The following is a 19563-nucleotide window of genomic DNA, read 5'->3' on the forward strand; positions in this document are numbered from 1 at the left end:
AGACTGCAGGGCTGACTCCGGCCAAGCACCACGCAAGCCTGCTCCGCCGTGCAGCGGAGAAGAGCCAGGAGCTGGAGCCACGAAACCGAAACCCCACCACCCAGGACTACACCAGCCCGGACCACAGCGCCTGCGCAGTGGGCCGCCCCGCCTCCCGCACCACTGCCCCCGCCTCTACGCTGCGCCTGCGCATTGGGCCGCCCCGCCCCCCGCCACCACGCTGCGCCTGCGCACTAGGCTGACGCGGGGCACACGTGGGCGGGGCCGAGGTTCCCGGGTCCACCGCCTGCGGACCCGGGGGGTGGAGGCCACGCTGACACCGGTGGGGCAGGACCGCGGGCAAGCGGCCTTGGAGGCCTGCGAGCTCCCCTGGGACCGGCACTCCGCTCCGCGGGTGGGGCTCAGGGCGCTGAAGGGTAAGCGGCGGGTCCAGCTCGCCCCGGGGTGCGGATGCACGTGCCCCCCACCTCCCCGGGCACTGTGCGCTTCGGCCCGGGGGACGGGGCCGATCGGGGGCCTCCGGGGCGCAGACCCGGCGCCCGGCAACTCCCGTTTCCGGGCGGCAGCGCCTGGAGGTGGCCTCAGGGTCACTGGCACCCTGAGCTCTGCTGATGTCTGGGGGGCGCAATCTGTGTTCTGGCACGGGGGTGGACAAGACCGCCCGGGTGTCCACCCCGGGGAGCCCGGAGCCTGCCGCTTCATTAATTAAGCCGGCGTCGCCGACCCGCTCCCAGCCCGGGCGCAGAAGACCCGACAGGGGCCTGATCAGCAGGGGAGGAAAGCCCATTGACACCTACAAGGAGGATTCGTGTTTGGTTATGCGCTTTAATTTTTGGATAGGTTTTCAGTATCTGCGGCAGTCATTTGCACGCACGGTCCTTTGGGGGGACTTTACCCTTGGAGAAACTGGCCTACAGATCTAAATCGGATAAAGCTCGTTTTCCGACCTGCCTGTCCCCAGCTCCTAGAAAGCTTGCCCGGGGGATGGGGCGGGACATCACTGCCTCTGCTTCACACCAAAACTCTCCTCTCTGACCCAGGACAGGGGGATGCAGCCCCACCCCAGTCCCGTAGCCAACTGGGAGCCAGGTTAGCTCAGCCAAACCTCTGTTTGCCTTTGTGCAGTTAGATCCTGCCACACCACCAGCAAGTCCTCATTCCCCACCGCCTTGCCTTAACAGCTGTTATTCTAGACTCTCCTTTAAAGAGCAAAACTGAACGAAAATTGTTTTCTTTGGTGATCCTCTGAGGTGTTGGTAGTGTCACCGAAATGTGACCCGCCCCTCCTGCGGCTGTCTTAGCTCTGGACAAGCCCCTTACCCCAAGGAATGAAACTGGCTTTTAGGCTCAGGCCTCGGGGACATGGCTGTTCCTGGCTCAGGCCCCCCTCAGAGTTATGTTCTGTTTGACTGCTGTTTATGCCACCCTGAACTTGGTGTGTAACTTCAATGATTGTGCTCAGTCATGTCTGACCCTTTGCGACCCCATGGCCTGCAACCCACCAGGCTCCTCTGTCCCTGGGATTTTTCCAGGCAAGAACATTGGAGTAGGTTACCATTTCCTCCTCCAGAGGATCTTCCCCACCCAGAGATCATCGAATCCCGTCTCAGGGCATTGGCAGGTGGATTCTTTACCAATGGGCCACCTGGGAGGCCCCCTGTAACTTTAATGATTATGTGTATGTAATTTCACGTGTTTTCTGGTTGTCTGAAGTAGTCTTGTATTCACAGGGACAGGGAAGTGATGAATGAAGCACGTTTGATTTGGATTCAGAAGCCTGAAACTCCTCGGCTTTGCCGTGTGCCAACCGTGTGATCCCAGGCAAGTCCGTTTACAGACATCCCTGGGCATTGGTCCTGTTGTGTGGAAGTCAGTCATCATGTGGTATATAGGTGCCTGCACTGTGGGCTCTGGTAACAAGATATATTCATAGCGTGTTTAAAGTGGTGTTTTTTAAATGGGTAGACAAATTAAGAGCAGCCTTTGCCTCAAAATGTAATATTCTACCTGTTAATCTGATTATGTGTATTATGGCTCTCATACTAACATAGGACATGATGAAATTTGCTCATAAACAATAAAACAGTAAAATTTGCTCATAAACAATAAAACAGTGAGCTCAGTGAGTTAATTATCCCTAGGACATGCTCTCTGCACACAGAGAAAAACAATAATTTCTGGACCTAGCCTGACCATGTAGGGACAGGACAGCTCCCCTGCCCAACCTGAAGGAGGAACTGATGATGGAAGCACATCTACTCAAGACAGACCAGGAAGTTCTCCGCCTTCCCACTTTTCCTCTGATTAGAAACTGTAGCCCAGTAAGTTCTCAGGGTATGGCATTTCTCACCCTCCAGCTTATAAGCTTCACAAATTGCATTCTAATAAGTCCCTTCTTATCTTTTAAAAAGAAAAAAAAACTGATTATGTAAAAGGATTCTATAAAACACTTTCAGAGTTGTAAGATGTTAGTTTTGCTTTTGTGTCCTTGCTAACCATCCTTGGAAATAGCTGCTTTAGAGCTTTCTCTATAAGTACTTTTTTTCAGAGATCACTTAGCCATAGGAAACTTTGGGGTACTGTAACCTAAAAACAGGAAGCCTCTGAAAGGGCCTGTTCCTGAGTGGAGCTGGCTGCCCGGGGATGGCTGTTCAAGCACCAACTGCAAACCTGGCATCTCTCACAAGGCTCAGTTCTGTGTCCAACTGAAGTCCTGCCATCATTTCAAACTCCACATGTGGGAAACCTGGTCACTGCCATGTCCTGCCCAAACATTCCCAATCTCAGATGGCCATCACCTGGGTCCTGAAGCATCTTCCATGCCTCCTGGTGAATTGCTGCGTCAGCTAGCCTTCTTCACCTGCAGGTGTTGGCTGAGCAGCTGCTGGTTTCTGGCCTTGTGTTGTGGTCGGAAAATCAGGATGAGTGGGCTGGTGCCTGTTTGCAGGGAGGCCTCTTCTCACCAGAGGGCAGGGAAGCACAAAGGAACCGCAGCTTGCTCGAGAGTGGGAGGGGAGAGCACCGAGGAGCCTGGAACCCAGCTGCAGAAGCTCAGGGAGGGGGTATGCTGTCTCCCGTCCATCCCCAGGCCTCCGGGCAGCCGCCCCCCGACAGGGGCACTGGGGCCCCTAAGGTTTGGGCCATGCTCCAGGGGCCGCAGCCATCCAGGTGTGCCTGAAGGACTGGATCCCCTACTGTTCTGTCTGTCCTCCCCCAGACAGCCTGGGGGTATCATGAGTCCACCCAAGACTGCCCCCTGCTGTCCAGGCCTGGCCTCCCCCGCCCTCCCCGGCCAGCGCAGTCATGCTGTTCTCCGGTCCTCCTCCCCAACTGTCTTTTGTGTCCTGAGCACCGAGCCCCACCACTTACAGGTAAGACCAGCACCCTGACCAGGGGCTTGCCCACGGGCACACATCCTGCTTCCCACCCAGCCAGCACTGCTGTCTTCCCTCTCCTGGGGTGTCCACTCTACCTCCCACAGCTGGCAGTGAAGGTAGAGAGATGGTGGACATCCTTGAGGACAGGGGCAGCCTAGACAACCAGGCGCCTCCCTTTTGATCCTCTGAGCCTCTGGTTCCCGCCTGGTGCCTCCATTGAGCAAAGGCCTCCATTTTGAGGTGTGCTGAACCAAAAATAATGGGGCCAAATCAATTTATTTTGTCAGGGGCTTTGAAAGCACATGGGCGTGATTTCCTTCCAAGCAGGAATGTGCGTGTGAATGAAAGCGGGTATCTGCTATGAAACTCCCAGAACGAGCTGTTTCTCTGATCTTTTATGGTTCTGTAGTCCCCAAGGGACCAGAGTTTAAACCTTTGGAAAGTAAATTACCAACGTGGGAGGAAAAGTGAGACTGGGGAGAATGAACTGGATATATGTCTGTTCCCTACATGAAAGGTCCAGGGACACTGTGTACACTTGGCTTTTAAAACAGAACCAAGTCCACAGCCATCTGCCTGGACCAGCCCCTGGAGGGCACCATGGGGCTAGGGCCTGTGGCCCTGGTCAGCACCAGCAGGACCAACGGTCTTGGACAGGTTATCTAGTGTCTACATATATCAGTTCCTCTTCTCTTCCATGGGGATTCCACCTTCCAGAATCATTCTGAGAAGCAAATGAAGCTTCTGATTCCACAGGAAAAATGCAAATCTGCAGGACGGTTATTAATATTTATTGATTATTATTTATTTGGCTGCACCAGGTCTTAGTTGCAGCATGTGGGATCTAGTTCCCTGACCAGGGATCAAACCTGGGCCCCCCACATTGGAAGCACAGAGTCTTAGCCACTGGACCACGAGGGAAGTCCCTGTGGAAAGAAATGTGGTTGAACAGATTTTGTCCCTGAACACAGGAATGTCCCACTGGCCCTGGAACCACAGGGCCTAGCGTGTTTTTCCTGCCCCTCTCCCTCCCACCAGCTGCTCTAGTACCATCTTCCACACACGAGGAAATGAGAAAAATACCAAACAATGGGAACCTGAGGATGACGAAGGTGGCGTACCTGCTGGGGCTGTTCGTGTGCCTGTTCATCTACGTCGCCTACATCAAGTGGCACTGGGCCTCCGCCACCCAGGCCTTTCTCGGCATCCCCGAGGCGGCCACGGGGGCCCGGAGGGGCCAGCAGGCCCTCAGTCCCCCGGGGCCGGCCGCCCACGGACCTGAGGTCGCCTACGGCATCATGTTTGACGCGGGCAGCACTGGTACCCGTGTGCACGTCTTCCAGTTCAGCCGGCAGCCTGGAGGTACTGAGCAGAAAGCCCCTACCACACCCCTGCCCTCCATCTCACTGCAGAGCACGGCCCTCGGGGTGGACAGGACCTCCTGCCTGGGACTCCCCAGGGAGCTTGTCGACAGGGCTGGTTCTCAGGAGTCCCCGATGTCCTCACTCACACTGGCGTCTGGTGACCAGCTAAGGGCAGCTGAGATCTCAGAGGGTATGGGGGTGTCCTGTCCCCTCCCGGCGTCTCTGGCGGGTTGGGTGCCTGGGACCATGACTTAGGCCAGAAGTCACATGGGATGAGTTCAAGGCAGCTGGTAGCCCCAGGTTCAGGCCAGTGGGAGCCGCAAGTTCAGGAGAGTCAGGTACATGAGCAATGACACGGAGCTGCCCACTGGGGCCAGGCAGCGACAGGGTGCCCGATGGCCATGGCTTCAGTGAAAGGGGAACTGGCTATTGCCCATGGGCCTGCTTCCCAGGTGGGGGCTGGGGAGGGATGAGGGTGGAACTGGGCATCTTCATCCCTTGGCTTCTCCCACGGAGAGACCCCCATTGCTGCCCAGTCCCCCCCCCCCCTTGGGGAGTCAGTTCCCACATCTGGGGGTCCCTCTTCTCTGCTTCTGTGCTGACCCTTCTGTGTGTTTAGCTGAGCTGGAGGCACCGGGTGCCTTCAGGAGGCCCCTCCAAGGCTCTTGTGGCACATTTTTCCACTTTTCATCTGCTTTATTTTTAAACTTGTTAACAATAGTTAAATGTTTATATGCTGGACTTTGCCTACCTCCAGAATTGATTTGAAGCTAAGTTTAAGGCAACACCTGTCAGCGGATAACCCTTTAGTAGCCATGTTCCGGTGTAGCTTCTTTGGAGAGATGTCCTTAGAAAAATTTTGTCCCTGACCTTTCCTCGTGTCTGTATTTTGATAACATTGCTCTGCCTCAGCGTGCCTGGGAATACTCTCCCCTGGTGTAAGCACGTGAGCTAAGGCCCCGAATAATTTAAGACACTGAATTTTTTAAAAAGAAGAATGAAATATTCTTTAGAACCTGTAATGTGTCCATGCTAGAATCAAGAAAATTATTTTACATTTCTAGTTTAAAATCATTTGCCCTGCTCCTCTGCTTGTTGAATCAGCAAGAATTACCTGTGTTAAACTTTAACCACTTTAAATGGATAGGCTTTTTGTATGTAAATTATACGTCAGAAAAGTTGATTTGGGGGATTCCCTGGCTGTCTGGTGGTTAAGCATGCATTGGATTCCATGCTTCCAATGCAGGGGACAAGGGTTCAATCCCTGTTTGGGAAACTAAGATCCCACATGCCTCATAGTGTGGCCTAAGTAAATAAATAAGGTTCATTTTTTTTAAGAGGAAAAGTTCTAGCCAAAACCCTAAGTATGATATTCCTCATTTAGCCAGACTGGGTCTGTTTTCAGATGTCTGCCTTAAAAGTGTGGCTCGTCATAGTTGTAGAGATTCCTGTATTTGTGTTTATATTCATACTTGTGCCTTGTATAAAATATGATTTTCCCTTAGAAACTCCCACCTTGACCCATGAAACCTTCAAAGCACTGAAGCCAGGTCTTTCTGCTTATGCTGATGACGTTGAAAAGGTAACAGTTTTCTCTCATGTCTGTTGGCTCATCAAGTTTGTCTTCTGTAGCCTTATTAAAGTGACTCCCTTCCTCTCGGATGCAGTGTGGTCCTCCCAGGGCAGCATCTCTGCTGTGCTGGCCTGGGTTGCTGCACAGTGTAGGGAGTCTATGGAGGACACTGGTACCCATGGGAGGCCCCCCCATATATACACCACACCATGTACACTGCACATGTGTACACAACCACATACATATCACATACACACACCCCATATACAGACACCACACATGTATACATACACGCACACAATGACACCACACATATATCACACCATATATGCAGCCACACACACCATACATATATACACATACACATAACCACAGTCTACCCCATATGTGTATACACACACCACATACACACACCACACATGTATACATACACGCACACGACACCACACATATATCACACCATGTATACAGCCACACACACCATACATATATACACATACACATAACCACAATCTACCCCACACATGTATACACACACCACATACACACACCACACATGTATACATACATGCACACAACGACACCACATTACATCACACCATATATACAGCCACACACACCATACATATATACACATACACATAACCACGCACCACCCCACACGTGTATTTACACAGACATGTACACACATACACACACACATACACAACCACACACTACTCCACACGTGTATACACACACCACATACACACACCACACATGTATACATACATGCACACAACGACACCACATTACATCACACCATATATACAGCCACACACACCATACATATATACACATACACATAACCACGCACCACCCCACACATGTATTTACAGACATGTACACACACACACACACAACCACACACTACCCCACACGTGTATACACACACCACATACACACACCACACACGTATACATACACACACATGACACCACATATCACACCATATATACAGCCACACACACCATACATATATACATATGCATACAACCACACACCACCCCACACGTGTATACACACACCACATACACATGCCACACACGTATACATACACACACATAACACCATACATACACCACATCATATATACAGCCACACACACCATACATAAACACATATATACACAACCACACACCACCCCACATGTGTATATACACAGACACACACCACACACACATGCACAATGGTCCCTGGTCCAGTCACACACACACACACACACACACACACACCCTGGTCCAGTGTGTGGCGCTCAGCATACCAGCAGGTGCAGGTGAATCTCTGGTGTTGCTCTTCATGGGTTTTAGGGCCATAACGGACCCTAGAATTCTCTCATGGTGTGCCGAGGCCTTGCAGCTCACCTGACACTGCCCGAGGTGGCCGGGCGTGTAGAACCCCGGTCCACTCCACTGCCACAGGTCCGCCCCATGCCCCCGGCAGCACCACTTGAGTCACTGTTTCTGCCAATTTGTAAGATCAGGAAAAAAATACATTTACAGATGTATAAAGCCTAAAGGGTGGGGAGCAACAGTGACCACGCTGCGAGTGGACCAACCCTGCTTTACCCACCATGTCCACAGAGCGCCCCGGGGATCCAGGAGCTACTGGACGTGGCCAAACAGGACATCCCCTTTGACTTCTGGAAGGCCACCCCCTTGGTCCTCAAGGCCACAGCTGGTCTGCGCCTGTTGCCAGGAGAAAAGGCTCAGAAGTTGCTGAGGAAGGTGAGTGCCTCCATTTCCCCCAAGGGTTGGCTGATGATAACTGAGACTGTGGAGCATCCATCCACGTCTGAGCAGGCCCCTGGAGAAGGTCTCACAGGAAGAAACATGTCAACATGTTCGCAGTGTCACCTTAGGTGGAGGGCTTGTGGATGAACGATGCTTTCTTCCTCAAGATGTTTAAAGCCATTCATGTTTTCTAGAATGAACCTGTTTTATAAAAAGACCAAATTTGTGTGAAAAATAATACATTTGAAGGGCTTCCTTCCATCCAAGGACTTGCTGTGTGTCTGAGGCAGTAGGACCTGAATTCTTGAAATTTCGGCTCAAGCTGGTCACCCTCGCAGGAAGCACAGGTCCCTCTCTCGGTCTGATGCTCAGATGGGACAGCTCAGGCCATTGGCCTGTGCCCAGGCGCTACACCTCCTGAAGGTGGCCCTGGAGCCTGTCTTTGGCAGGTGCTTGTAGGAGTCTTAACCATCAGGAATCAGGGAAAGTGTTCTCAGCAAAATAGTCCTGCTCCGAGCTGTTTCTGCACCTGCCAGCTGCTAAATGATGTTGTTGCAGGCCTGTCAAGGTCCCTTTATAGAAACTACCTTCATGCACTCAAGTCAGATTGTGGGACACAAGTGCAGACGTACTGAGATTTCTGTGTATCTGTCATGGCTAAAACATGGAGAAGGAGCCAGCTGCTCCCAGCCTCCGCCTCCCTGTGCCAGGCCATCCCCTGGGCATGTGCCCACCAGTCTGCGTGGGGGCCCAGAGCTGGGATCTGCCCCATGGGGCTTCCCGCTCTTCCTGTCCTGTCCTAACGCAGGGCAGTGACTGGGGACTAGGAGTTTAGATTCTTAAGGTTAAAGACGCATCTCTCTTTACATTTAGGTGAAAGAAGTGTTTGAGGCATCGCCATTCCTCGTAGGGGATGACTGTGTTTCCATCATGAACGGGACTGACGAGGGTAATTATCGAAAGTGCCGCGAGGCCATCCCTCAAGGCAGGCTGCATGCAGCACTGCTGTCAGCATCTCACTGGAGCTTTCCCTGCCTGGAGGCACAGACACCGAAGTGACAGCCCTGCCCCACCCACCGCCCACAGTCTGACTGTCTCAGAGCCTCCTTCTTGGGGCCAGTGTTAGATTCTCCTCGTGACTGGCTGCCAGCCTGGCACAGATCACAGTCCTGAAAACAAATGCTCTCTTCTAAGAACATTTAGAGAGAATCCCCAGTTGCTGTGTGAGTACATTGCTGTTGCCTTAATTCCAAGAGCATCGCTTAATAAGGTTCCTTACCAGCCTCGACTCTAAATGTGACCTTAAGAGTTTGTGTGGGTGGAAGGAAAGAACATTTGGTTCTCATCCCGCCCCTTCTGAAAAGAGGCAGTCGATAAAGAGTGGGAGCGTAGGATGGGACATTTGGCCAAGCATTCCGGCTTTTAGTGTGGTATCTTCTAGAGCAGTCTGCCAGAAGCCGCTGTTGGCTCTGAGTGACGCCCGTTCCTGTAGCCGATCCAGAGGCTGAGAGTAGTGGGGAAGTGGTCTCCTCGTGCCCCTGAAATCCGAAAGTCGCCATGAGCCCCCGGTGCTGTAATTACAGCTTCTCAGGTGATTCAGATGCCCTTTGTGACCCTGTCCTGCAGGTGTTTCTGCGTGGATCACCGTGAACTTCTTAACAGGTGGGTTCCCTTTATCACAGAGCCCACTGTTCACAGACCTTGGTCTTGAGAGCAGGAGCCTCATTTCTGCTCTTTAAAATAACCCCCCAGGGTTTTGCAGTGTTACTGACCCCAGCATGTGGCGGGCCCCGAGATTGTGGATGCAGGTACTAGGGGTGGTTGTGGCCTGCAGCAGCACCATCCTCATTCCTGAGAGAAGCCCTGAGTCACCCCAGTCAATGTTGAACATGAGGCAAGTGCTGATTGCCTTATAATTGAAGTCCCGCTGGAGGAAGACCAGGGACCAGGAACATAGGTCCTTGGAATCAGGAGTCATTTTTCTCAGATGACTCTCCGGATGTGGGTTTTTGTCCCTCTGTTGTAATTATGGACAAGCCCAGAATCTCTGACACTGGACGAGACGGAAGTTGCCTACAGGCTCTGCCACCCGGGAGTGGAGAGCCGTGCAACGGGGGAGGTCTGGAGCCCAGGTGAAAGCTCAGATGAAGGCCCCGCCAGGCAGCTGCTCTTCGTGCACTCCCCCAAACATGTGGAGATTTTTAAGTGGCTGCAGCCTCTGTTGTTTTGTTCTTCTTTCCGTGGAAGGGCCTAGCTTCTGACCTCCACCCCCCCCTTTTTTTTGCTATTCTGTTTATTAACTGTCATTGCCATGTGGATTTTACTTCCGGTGCTGCAGGCAGCCTGAAGACCCCCGGGAGGGGCAGCGTGGGCATGCTGGACCTAGGCGGGGGGTCGACCCAGATCACCTTCCTCCCAAGACTCGAGGTAACCAGCCCCCACCCCCAAGGCCACCTGCCCTGTTGGGGAGCCGCAGCCCCCTGGAGGCCCGTGAGCTCAACCTCCCTCCTGAGGGTCATCACACACAGTGAATCCTGCTTAGTTTGATTTTAACTCTGCCTAGAAAACCTAGGAATTTGCTCTTTTCTGGGGTGATAAACTATTAGCAGATACTACCTGGAGCCCTTTGGGCAGGGAGCATGGGATGGGTTCCTCCCTGCCCCCCAAGGGCTTCCAGGGAGGGGCCATCAGTCTGACTCACATGGGACAGGGTCACAGTCCTTTTTAGGATGGACACATCTCCAGTTAAGATCGCATCGCATGGTGTTTTTAAAAAGTACTTTCCTCATCCACCACGTTTTAATTTTTTTTTTTTTTTTAGTTTTAATGGAAGAGCCTTAAGTATATTCAGAACTGTTCTGGTTGGGCCATACTTCTCAGAATGGATAAATATTACTCAAAAAGAGGGGAGACATGGGACTTCCCTAGCAGTCCAGTGGTTAAGACTCCATGCTTCCACTGCAGGGGATGAGGGTTCCATCCCTGGTCAGGGAGCTGAGATCCCACGTACCATGTGGTGCACCCCTGCCCCCAACCCCCCCAAAAAAGGAAAAATCCAAGTGCTTCATTGCTTGGTCTAAGCTGTTTCATGGCTTGTGAGTTGATGAAAAGCTAATTGACTACATCTGTGCATATCCCTGTTCTTTCAAATGAATTGAGGGAGGTGGGGGCCGGTTTTCTAGAAAGGCCAGCAGGAAAGGAGTGCTAATCCTGTGTTCTTCCCAGGGCACCCTTCAAACCTCACCGCCCAGCTTCCTCACATCCCTCCAGGTGTTTAACAGGACCTACAGGCTCTACTCCTACAGGTGCGTCCTCAGGACTAAGAGTGGACAGGGGCTCAGCTTACCACTGCAGGCCTCCCCCGGGGAGTGACCAGAGCGCTGTCCACAGACTCAGTCCCCGGACCCTGCCGTGGACCCCCCTGTGGGCTCCTCCTCCCCCTGTCCTCCCCTTCACCTGTGGCCTCCCCTTCCCCCTGCCTTCCCCCTCCCCCTGTGGCCACCCCTCCCCCCTCCTTCCCTTTTCCTCCTTTTAAAATTCTGCTGCAGTATTTCTTCTTTTGTATGTATTCTGTTCTGCTTCGGAAGACGCTTTTGGGGAAGTGGGGAAGAGCCTGTGGATTGTGCAGGGGTTTTCTGGGTCATCTTCTTGCCACTGACACCTTGAGTAGCTTCTTTCCACAAGGCCTGTCCGCACTGTGAAGGTGGAGGCCTGCCTGTCACTCTCCTCAGTGTCCACAGCTCCTGGTTGAGCTCCGCCGAGGAAGGGTCTTGGCTTGTTCAGCTGAGGCGCTCCTGGGAGAAGCAGGAGGCCGCTGCTCCTCCCAGCCCCAGCCCCCCCCCCCCACCCCCTTGGGTCCAGTGGACACACCCACTGGACGTGTGCAAGGCAGCACCTGGGCCTCCGGGCGGCCTCTCCTCACCAGGGCACTCTCTCCACAGCTACCTGGGGCTTGGCTTGATGTCGGCGAGACTGGCGGTCCTGGGAGGCGAGGAGGGGAAGCCTGGTGAGTGGGGTGCAGTGTCCAGAGCCCTTCTGGCAACAGGATTTGGGAGCCTCTGAGAGTGTGCCCGTAGACCTTGTTGGGGGCCCCTGAGGACCTCCCCAGTTACTTTTTAAGGAAAGATGGCTAGTGAAGTGGTGTCTGAATCACTAAGAGAGAGTGTCTTAGGAACCTAAGAAACACACACCATCAGCATCGGCTTGTTTATAAGGATTTACCATGGGGCGGCTCCTGAGAACATGCCCTGCATTCTCCTGCATGGAGGGAACTTGGAACGGGCTTGACCTTCCTCCAGGTGTGGCGTTTGGGGACAAAGCCTGTGTCTGCTCCCAGGCCCTCTCCATGTCATCCCATCCTGACGCACTTGGCTCAGACAAGCCAGACATTGCCAGCAGGCACTTGAGCTCCTGGGATATTTAGGGAACCGTGTACCCAAGGCGGGCCAGGGCCCTGCTCTGAGGCCACCTCAGCCTGTCCCCCCAGAGGCCTTGGTCAGATGTGCACAAGCCCACACGTGTTCCCCTGGAATCCTCTTCCACACACGTCCCGCTTCAGCTCCTTTATTTCAGATCCTGCCGTTTAAACTTCTAACAGTGTCCCCTTTGTTGCAAACCCAAACCCTGTCCGTGTCTCACAAACACCTGCAGCCTTGTTCTGGTCTAGAAAACATCCGTTAGTCAGCGGAGGACGGCAGGCACCCGCTTGCCCGTCTGCACCAGCCTCAGGGTCCTGTCCCTCCTGCACCACCCCCCTTCAGAGCAGCAGGGGACCATGTTTCTCCCCAAAGCGTGATGGCAGCTCCTGCCTTGTGAGCTGTCGTCACTCAGCAGACCACACACCGGACTGAGCAGGTGCAGACAGCAGTCTTTTTTATCACCTGCCTTCACAGGCAGTGGCACCCCTGCTGGGGTCCCTGGGGTCCCGTGGGGGCCGTTCCGCTGGTGCAGGAGGGCTCAGACCAGAATCAGCCAAGGATGGGGGCGTGCTCAGTGGGAGGCCAGCAGGTGTGTCCCTGAGGGCTGGGGCCCTGGAGGCCAGCCACCACCCTTCCTCTGCCGGTCATGGGCCCAGTGGCACAGGCTCCTGGTGAGCAGGCACCCGCCATGGCTCCTGGCCCCACCCCCCGCTCCATCACCTAGAACCTCGAAGCCCCTTCTTGGCGGTGAGCTGGGAGTGGCTTTGCTGGGGTTTCTGCCCTCCTGCCGCTGACCTGGAGTGCTCCCAGAGGTTCATCCTCACGGTAGGAAGGAAGCGTGTTCCCTTGACCCTCTGAGGCCCTCAGTGCCATGGGCCGCCCTCCATGGGACTCGTCTTGGCTCCGCTGCAGCCAGTGCTCTTCACCTCCTCTCTTCTTTCAGCTGAGGATGGACAGGAGCTGGTCAGCCCCTGTCTGTCTGCTGGTTTCAGAGGAGAGTGGGAGCATGCTGAAGTGACGTACAGGATTGCAGGACAGGAGGCAGGTATGGCATGGAGGCGGGTGGCTTGGGAGGGTCGATGGCAGCCCCTTACCCCTCAGCACCTGAGAGAAGCAGGGAGCCTGTCCAGCCTCCTTCACAGACTGGCCTGTACTAGCCTGTGAGATAAGACTCAGCTCTGGAGCTCCTGCCTCCCGCGGGCTCCCTGCACGGGCCTCCCTGTCTGCTGCCAGATGCTCCTCCAGAGGCCAGGTTTCCCAGCAGGCCCCAGTGAGGAAGGGCCTGGACATCCCCCGGCCTCAAGCTGACAGCCAGGCCCGGCTGTGGACCATGCCACCCTGGCCCGTGCTCCAGCAAGGACGGGAGAGGCCAAGGAGCCCCCGGCCTGTCTCACCACAGCGCCCATTGCTCTGTGCTCTGAGTTTCTTCTGAAAGGGTTACTGAGATACCGTGTCCAACCTGGACATGCCACTGATGGGACTGTTTCCACAGACAGCACTTCTGACCTCAAATGTGGGGTATTCCCCTTACCACCCAGCTTTCTGCCACCAGTGGGTATCCTGTGATTCAGCTCAGTTCTAACACTGACTTACAGAGTCAGGGCAGAGACCCTGAGCCCCCCTCCTTGACACCCCTTGCAAGTGCTGGGCCCCCGTTCCTCTGACCAACCTGTTAAAAGTCAGGGGTTCCCACAACCCCGTCCTCAAATCCAGTAATTTACTGGGAGGGATCACAGAACTCTGGGAAACACGTTCCTGTCTCTGGTTCCTTCTAAAGGACAGCTGGGAAACAGATGGGAGAGAGGCACAAGGCAGGCGTGTGGGGGGTGGTGCACCTGGAGCCCCCCAGGGTACTCCCCCACACACACACACGTCTCCAACCCAGAAGTTCTCTGAGCCCCTTTCTGAAGGTGTTTTACAAGGCTTCTTGCAGAGGGACTAATCAACTCAGTGGCCGGTGGTGACTGACTCAGTCCCCAGCCCTCTGCCCATGCCCTCCAGGGGGCACTGAACATCCCAATCCTCTAACCACCAGCCCCCATCCTGAAGCCCTTGAGGGTCCCACTGGGAGTCACCTCATTAGCACAAAATTAGGGCTTATTGAGAATAACAGGACACCCCTCTCACCCTCACCACTCAGAGCCTTACAAGTCTTTACAAGCTGTGTCAAGGACCAAGGACGGAGAGGAAATTCTATTTTTTATTATCCGGCAATAAACAGGAGGGGACTGGGAAGGGGGTTCGTGGTTTAAGGACAAGCAGGGAAGAGACGAGACATGACGAACTGGGCAATGAGCTCCAAGCTGAGGGGACAGCTCACCAAAGGCCCTGAGCTGGCTGCTGCATTTAAGGAGCAAGGAGGAGGCAGTGTGAGGGTCAGAGCAGGGAGAGGGCAGGGGGACAGGAGGAGGAGGAGGTCTGAGGGTCAGAGCAGGGAGAAGGCAGGGAAATGAGACCCAAAGGGCGACGGGGAGGCTTCGGGGGCCACTGGGAAGCTGGACAGCGCTGCCGTCAGATGTGGAGCAGGGCTGGGACAAGATCAGAAATGGGTCTGGGCATGGGCTGTGGGCCATCCACATCCACTAACTCAGTCTGTGTTTGTCGCACTTCTGAGCAAGTGTCATGACCAGTCTCATGAGCTTGGCAAGCTGCCTCTGAGGCCCAGCTCCCTCCTCTCTGACAGGAGGGGGTGCAGGCCCCACCCAGATGGCTGGTGAGATGGGTGAGATGCTGCACACTCAAGCTGAGCCCAGGGCAGGCAGGGCGAGCGTGGGGTGGACCCACTGGGCTGTGTCAGGGCAGTACCAGGAGCCCAGCCTGAGGCTGCTGGCCTTCAGGATCAGGGCCACCCTCCGGCCACCTTTGTGCTCGCAGTTTCTCCCCTTGACCTGCCCACAGTGCGTGGCCCCTGAAAGGTTGCTGGTGAGCACCCCCAGGTCCTGGCCACCTTGGGCCATGTGGTCAGGCGCCCAGAGCCCCCTGACTGCTGAGTCTGCTTTCCCTTCACCCCAGCGGGAGCCTCTACCAGCTGTGTGCCCGCCGAGTGTCTGAGATCCTCCGAAACAAAGTGCACAGGACAGAGGAAGTGAAGGATGTGGAATTCTATGCCTTTTCCTACTATTACGACCTTGCCGCAAATGTGGGCCTCATAGGTAAGGGTGGGGCCGGGTTTGCTATGTGGGGGCCTGGAGTGTGGGACCTCTGGCAGAGGGCCCGCCAGTCACATCAGGGTGGTGGGAGGGCAGGGACCTGTCGTGAGTAGAGAGTACTAGGCCCCTTTTATAAATAATTCAGTTCTCTGAGCTGCTTAGTGCAGGAAGGCTTCCTGGCTGTTGGTTCATTCTCCTCTCACCTGTTGTGATTCTCAAACCCTCAGCTGCTGGCACCCAGGCTGGCACCCAGTCCTCAGACCACCCTCAGGAGCTTATATGTGTCACCCTGACCCCTTCCTGACCTGCGAGTGCCATCAGGGCAGAAGACGGCATTGGGAGTCTGGGACCGGTGCTCGTCAGACCCGCTAGAAAATCTCGAGAGGGTCATGAGGTCACTTCACTGGGTCAGGACTGGAAATGTCTTTTGATAAGATAGATTAAGGGTGTCAGAATGTTATTGATGGCGAGGATGAAACATTAGTGTGCATAGAAAATCGCCCTGGAGAAACAGAGGCCAGCAGGTTGGCTATGCTGCTGGGTCTTCCGTGGATGACGGCCAGCAGGACAAGGCTGGAATGGGGGAAGGTGACCCCTCACCTGGGCCCAGGTCCCTCTCTCTGGGGCATCCTAGCAGCTGCCCTTCCAGCGGAGCCAGGGCACCTCATCCTTACTCTCTGATGCCCAGACATGCAGCCGTCCACCTCTGGACCTCTCCCCTCGGGTGCGTGGGCCCCAGGGCCTCAGTGCTGTCTCTGCTCTGCAGCCCTGGTGCCAACGGGGCACTTGGTCTCATCCACAGATGCGGAGAAGGGAGGCAGCCTTGTCGTTGAAGACTTTGAGATAGCGGCCAAGTATGGTGAGTGGCCTGGAGGCAGGACACCATCCTGGGCTCGAGGCAGGCCCTGGCCCCGGAATTTCTCTTCAGCTCCTGCCTGTCGCCCAGACAAGCCTTCAGGGGTGTGAGCGTGTGAGGGGCCACCGAGCCAGCTGGACCCCAGCCCACCACGCCTTGTGTGGCCTGAGCGGTAGGGGCAAGGGTTTTAGTCCTGGGGTGTGAGGCGTGGACTCCCCTGATTTCACTTTTTCTGACTCTCTTTGGCTAGGGTAACCTCAAGCCCCCAAAGTGTCCCAGCAGATTCACAGTTGCCAGGGACCCCTGCACAGCAGAGCCCAGAGAGGGGGACCAAGATCCGTCCCCCTAGGGTGTGGCCGGGTGTGGGTTGCCCACCCTTCCCTCCTCACTCCCCACTGGCAGGTGTGCAGGCCGCTTGTAGCAGTTCCACCCTGAGTCCCTTTCCCAGTTGCAGGTCCAAGGAGTTAACTCTGTATTTCTCCATCGAACGACCTCCTTCCCCTCTCCCTGCCCCCAGAAAGGCTTCTTTTCCATCGTTCTCCTCACTTCTGGGTTTGTCTCCTGGACACCAGCGGGAGAAGGCTCTGAGCAGAGGCTATGGGTGGTTTGTCTGTCCTCGCTAAGAGGGGTGGGTTGCTCTCTCTCATCAGCTTTGAGGGTGTTTCCAGTCCTCAGGAGGCTGGGGTCCACACCCAGGAGAGGTGGCTGGGGTCACCGGGTGGAGACAGAGCCAGGGTGGGTAGTAGACCCTGGGTTGACCTCAAGTCCCTGCTGGTCCTGGGCTCTGACCAGCAGGGAGGCCCTGGGCGGCATAGGGCCTAGGGGGTGGTGCCCTGCATGGGTGGAACTAGGCAGCCTGGGCCCGTGCCCACACCCAGGAGCCGTGTCCCCCTCAGTGTGCCGGACGGCAGAGACCCGGCCGCCACCCAGCCCCTTCCTGTGCCTGGACCTCACCTACGTCAGCTTGCTGCTCCAGGAGCTCGGCTTCCCGGGGGACAAAGTGCTGAAGGTAGGGACCCTGGGGTGCCCCCTCCCTGCCCCTCAAGAGCACGTGCCCGTCTTCCCCACACACGTGCTCCTCTCCCTGCTTGTCTCTTCAAGCTGACCCGGAAGATCGACAACGTGGAGACCAGCTGGGCTCTGGGCGCCACTTTTCATTACATCGATTCCCTGAGCCGACACAAGAGCCCCGCCTCGTAGCCACTGAGTTGCCGGCCATTCCCACAGAAGCACAGGCTCTGCGAGAGCAGGCCCCTTTGGGACCCCTGACTTGCGGTATGGGGGCCACGGCGCCAGCCGGGACCCTCCTCCCCATGGCCGCACACACCAGCCCCTGGGTGCACTGGAACGCAGCCCAGGCTTTGGCTCCAGGTGGACGGTGTCCAGACGGGGCAGGGGGCGCAGGCTGAGGCCAGGGCGGCCCCGCTGCCATCCACACTGTCCCATCTCAGGCCTGGGGTGGCTGTGACATGCAGCCTTTGACAGGAGTCTTGTTCTGTGCTGCTCTCCAGCGGGCGTCCCCCCCGGCCAGTGGGCCTGGCATCCCCCGGGGTGTGGACTGTGACGTCATCCAGAAGCCGCGTCCTCAGGGGGCTCAGGCTCAGCTGTTGGGTTGGCACTGAGCATGGGGCAGGGGGGCTGAAGGGGATGCCTCTCCATGGCCCACCTGCCCGGGCTCCTCGAGGGTCCTGAATGTGAGTGTGCGCTGCTGTGAAGAGTGTGTGTGTGTCTGTGTGGTGCCAAGCACTCACGCAGAAGCTGTGTCCTGAGCCGTGTGTGTGTGTGTCTGTGTGGTGCCAAGTGCTCATGCAGAAGCTGTGTCCTGAGCCGTATGTGTATGTGTGTCTGAATGTGAGTGTGCACTGCTGTGAAGAGTGTGTGTCTTTGTGTGACATCTGTGTGGTGCCAAGCGCTCACACAGAATCTGTGTCCTGAGCCGCACGCGTGTGTGTGAGTGATGTCTGTGTGGTGCCGAGTGCTCACACAGAAGCTCTGTGCTGAGCCCACTGGATGTATCGCTGCCTGAGCCGTTGGCCTCCAAGCAATGTCCACCCGGCCACAGCCCTGGATCCACCCTCTAGCGGCCCAGCCCCCATGGGCTCACGGGGTGCTGGCTGAGCCGGGCACAGGGCTCTGTGGGCCCCAGGCCCACAGCTGCTCCTGTGGTGAATGTACAGTTCTCGAAATAAGCTGAACCTCATGTGTTCCACTTGAAATAAAGGGTTTTCCAGGGTTTCAGCTCCTCTGATTCTTCTTGGTGAGCATCAGCTCTGTCCCTCCACCCCCAGCGCCCACATTGGGCACCTGATGTTCCCGTTCACCAAAGTTGAAACAAAAACCTGCCCCCGTGGTTGGTGCGTAATGGCAGGATTAAAGTCCTGTCAGTGCCTCTTGGGGAGACAGCAGCAGCAGGACACACACAGGCCCCGCTGGGCACTCCTGGTGTCCCCTGTCCGGGGTAGGCCTGTGGAGGTCCAGGCTTTTCTGGGGTCCAGCAGAGCAGAGCACCCTCTGGACTGTGACATCTGTGGGCTCATCACTTCCAGGGCTGAGTGGTCTGGAGCGGGTACTGACCTCCAGCTGCAGTGTGTCTAGTGAGGATCTGGTTTTAATCAAGGACCAGGAGAAGGGGGTCACAGCCCGGACAAAGACCAGACCAACCCCTCCTAGGGCTGCAAGGGTCCAGAGTGGCGTGACTGCTGCATAAGCCCACTTGTCAGGCATACAGGGACGGAGCCCTGACCTCTGAGTGGGAAGGACCAGGAGAGAGAGACAGGTGTGAAACCTGAGAAGACTTGAGCCTGCAGGACAGATACGGGGAGTCTGCATCCTTCCCCGGGGGGCCTGACTAGATGGGGGGTCACCACATCCCCAACTCCAGAGGGCTGGGGGCAGGCCATCGGAACACAGACGCTGAAAACCGGAGCCAACTGCCCTCTGCCCAGTGGGTTCACCGAAGTGTCAACCTTGAGGTGGGGGACAGAGGTCTGTGTCTGGGCACGGCAGGAAAAGACAGTGGGGAGATGCTTTCCCCAGACAAAAAGCCACCTCAGG

The 19563-nt window shown here is 55.7% G+C and overlaps 1 protein-coding gene across 1 annotated transcript; it reads left to right on the forward strand.

Moving 5' to 3' along the window:
- The first annotated feature begins 245 nt into the window (after nt 1-245).
- ENTPD6 (ectonucleoside triphosphate diphosphohydrolase 6) lies at nt 246-17856 on the forward strand. The gene is made up of 16 exons (XM_070381190.1): nt 246-416; nt 1731-1821; nt 4416-4739; nt 6247-6323; nt 7937-8080; nt 8960-9035; nt 9713-9748; nt 10425-10513; nt 11312-11391; nt 12028-12092; nt 13448-13549; nt 14741-14747; nt 15523-15656; nt 16456-16512; nt 17406-17518; nt 17611-17856. The coding sequence occupies exons 3-16, from the start codon at nt 4448-4450 to the stop codon at nt 17707-17709; spliced, it is 1371 nt and encodes a 456-aa protein (XP_070237291.1). The 5' UTR covers nt 246-416; nt 1731-1821; nt 4416-4447; the 3' UTR covers nt 17710-17856.
- The last annotated feature ends 1707 nt before the right edge of the window (nt 17857-19563 follow it).

The sequence above is a fragment of the Bos mutus genome, chromosome 13 (genome assembly GCF_027580195.1).
Source record: "Bos mutus isolate GX-2022 chromosome 13, NWIPB_WYAK_1.1, whole genome shotgun sequence".
In the NCBI taxonomy this organism is placed as follows: Eukaryota; Metazoa; Chordata; class Mammalia; order Artiodactyla; family Bovidae; genus Bos; species Bos mutus.

Bases quoted from the DNA above. Each gene is read 5' to 3' on its own strand.
- ENTPD6 (XM_070381190.1), top strand. From the start codon at position 4,448: ATGAGAAAAATACCAAACAATGGGAACCTGAGGATGACGAAGGTGGCG. The intron at 6,324-7,936 runs GTAACAGTTTTC...CCATGTCCACAG, and splicing joins ATGCTGATGACGTTGAAAAG to AGCGCCCCGGGGATCCAGGA. The intron at 11,392-12,027 runs GTGCGTCCTCAG...CTCTCTCCACAG, and splicing joins TACAGGCTCTACTCCTACAG to CTACCTGGGGCTTGGCTTGA.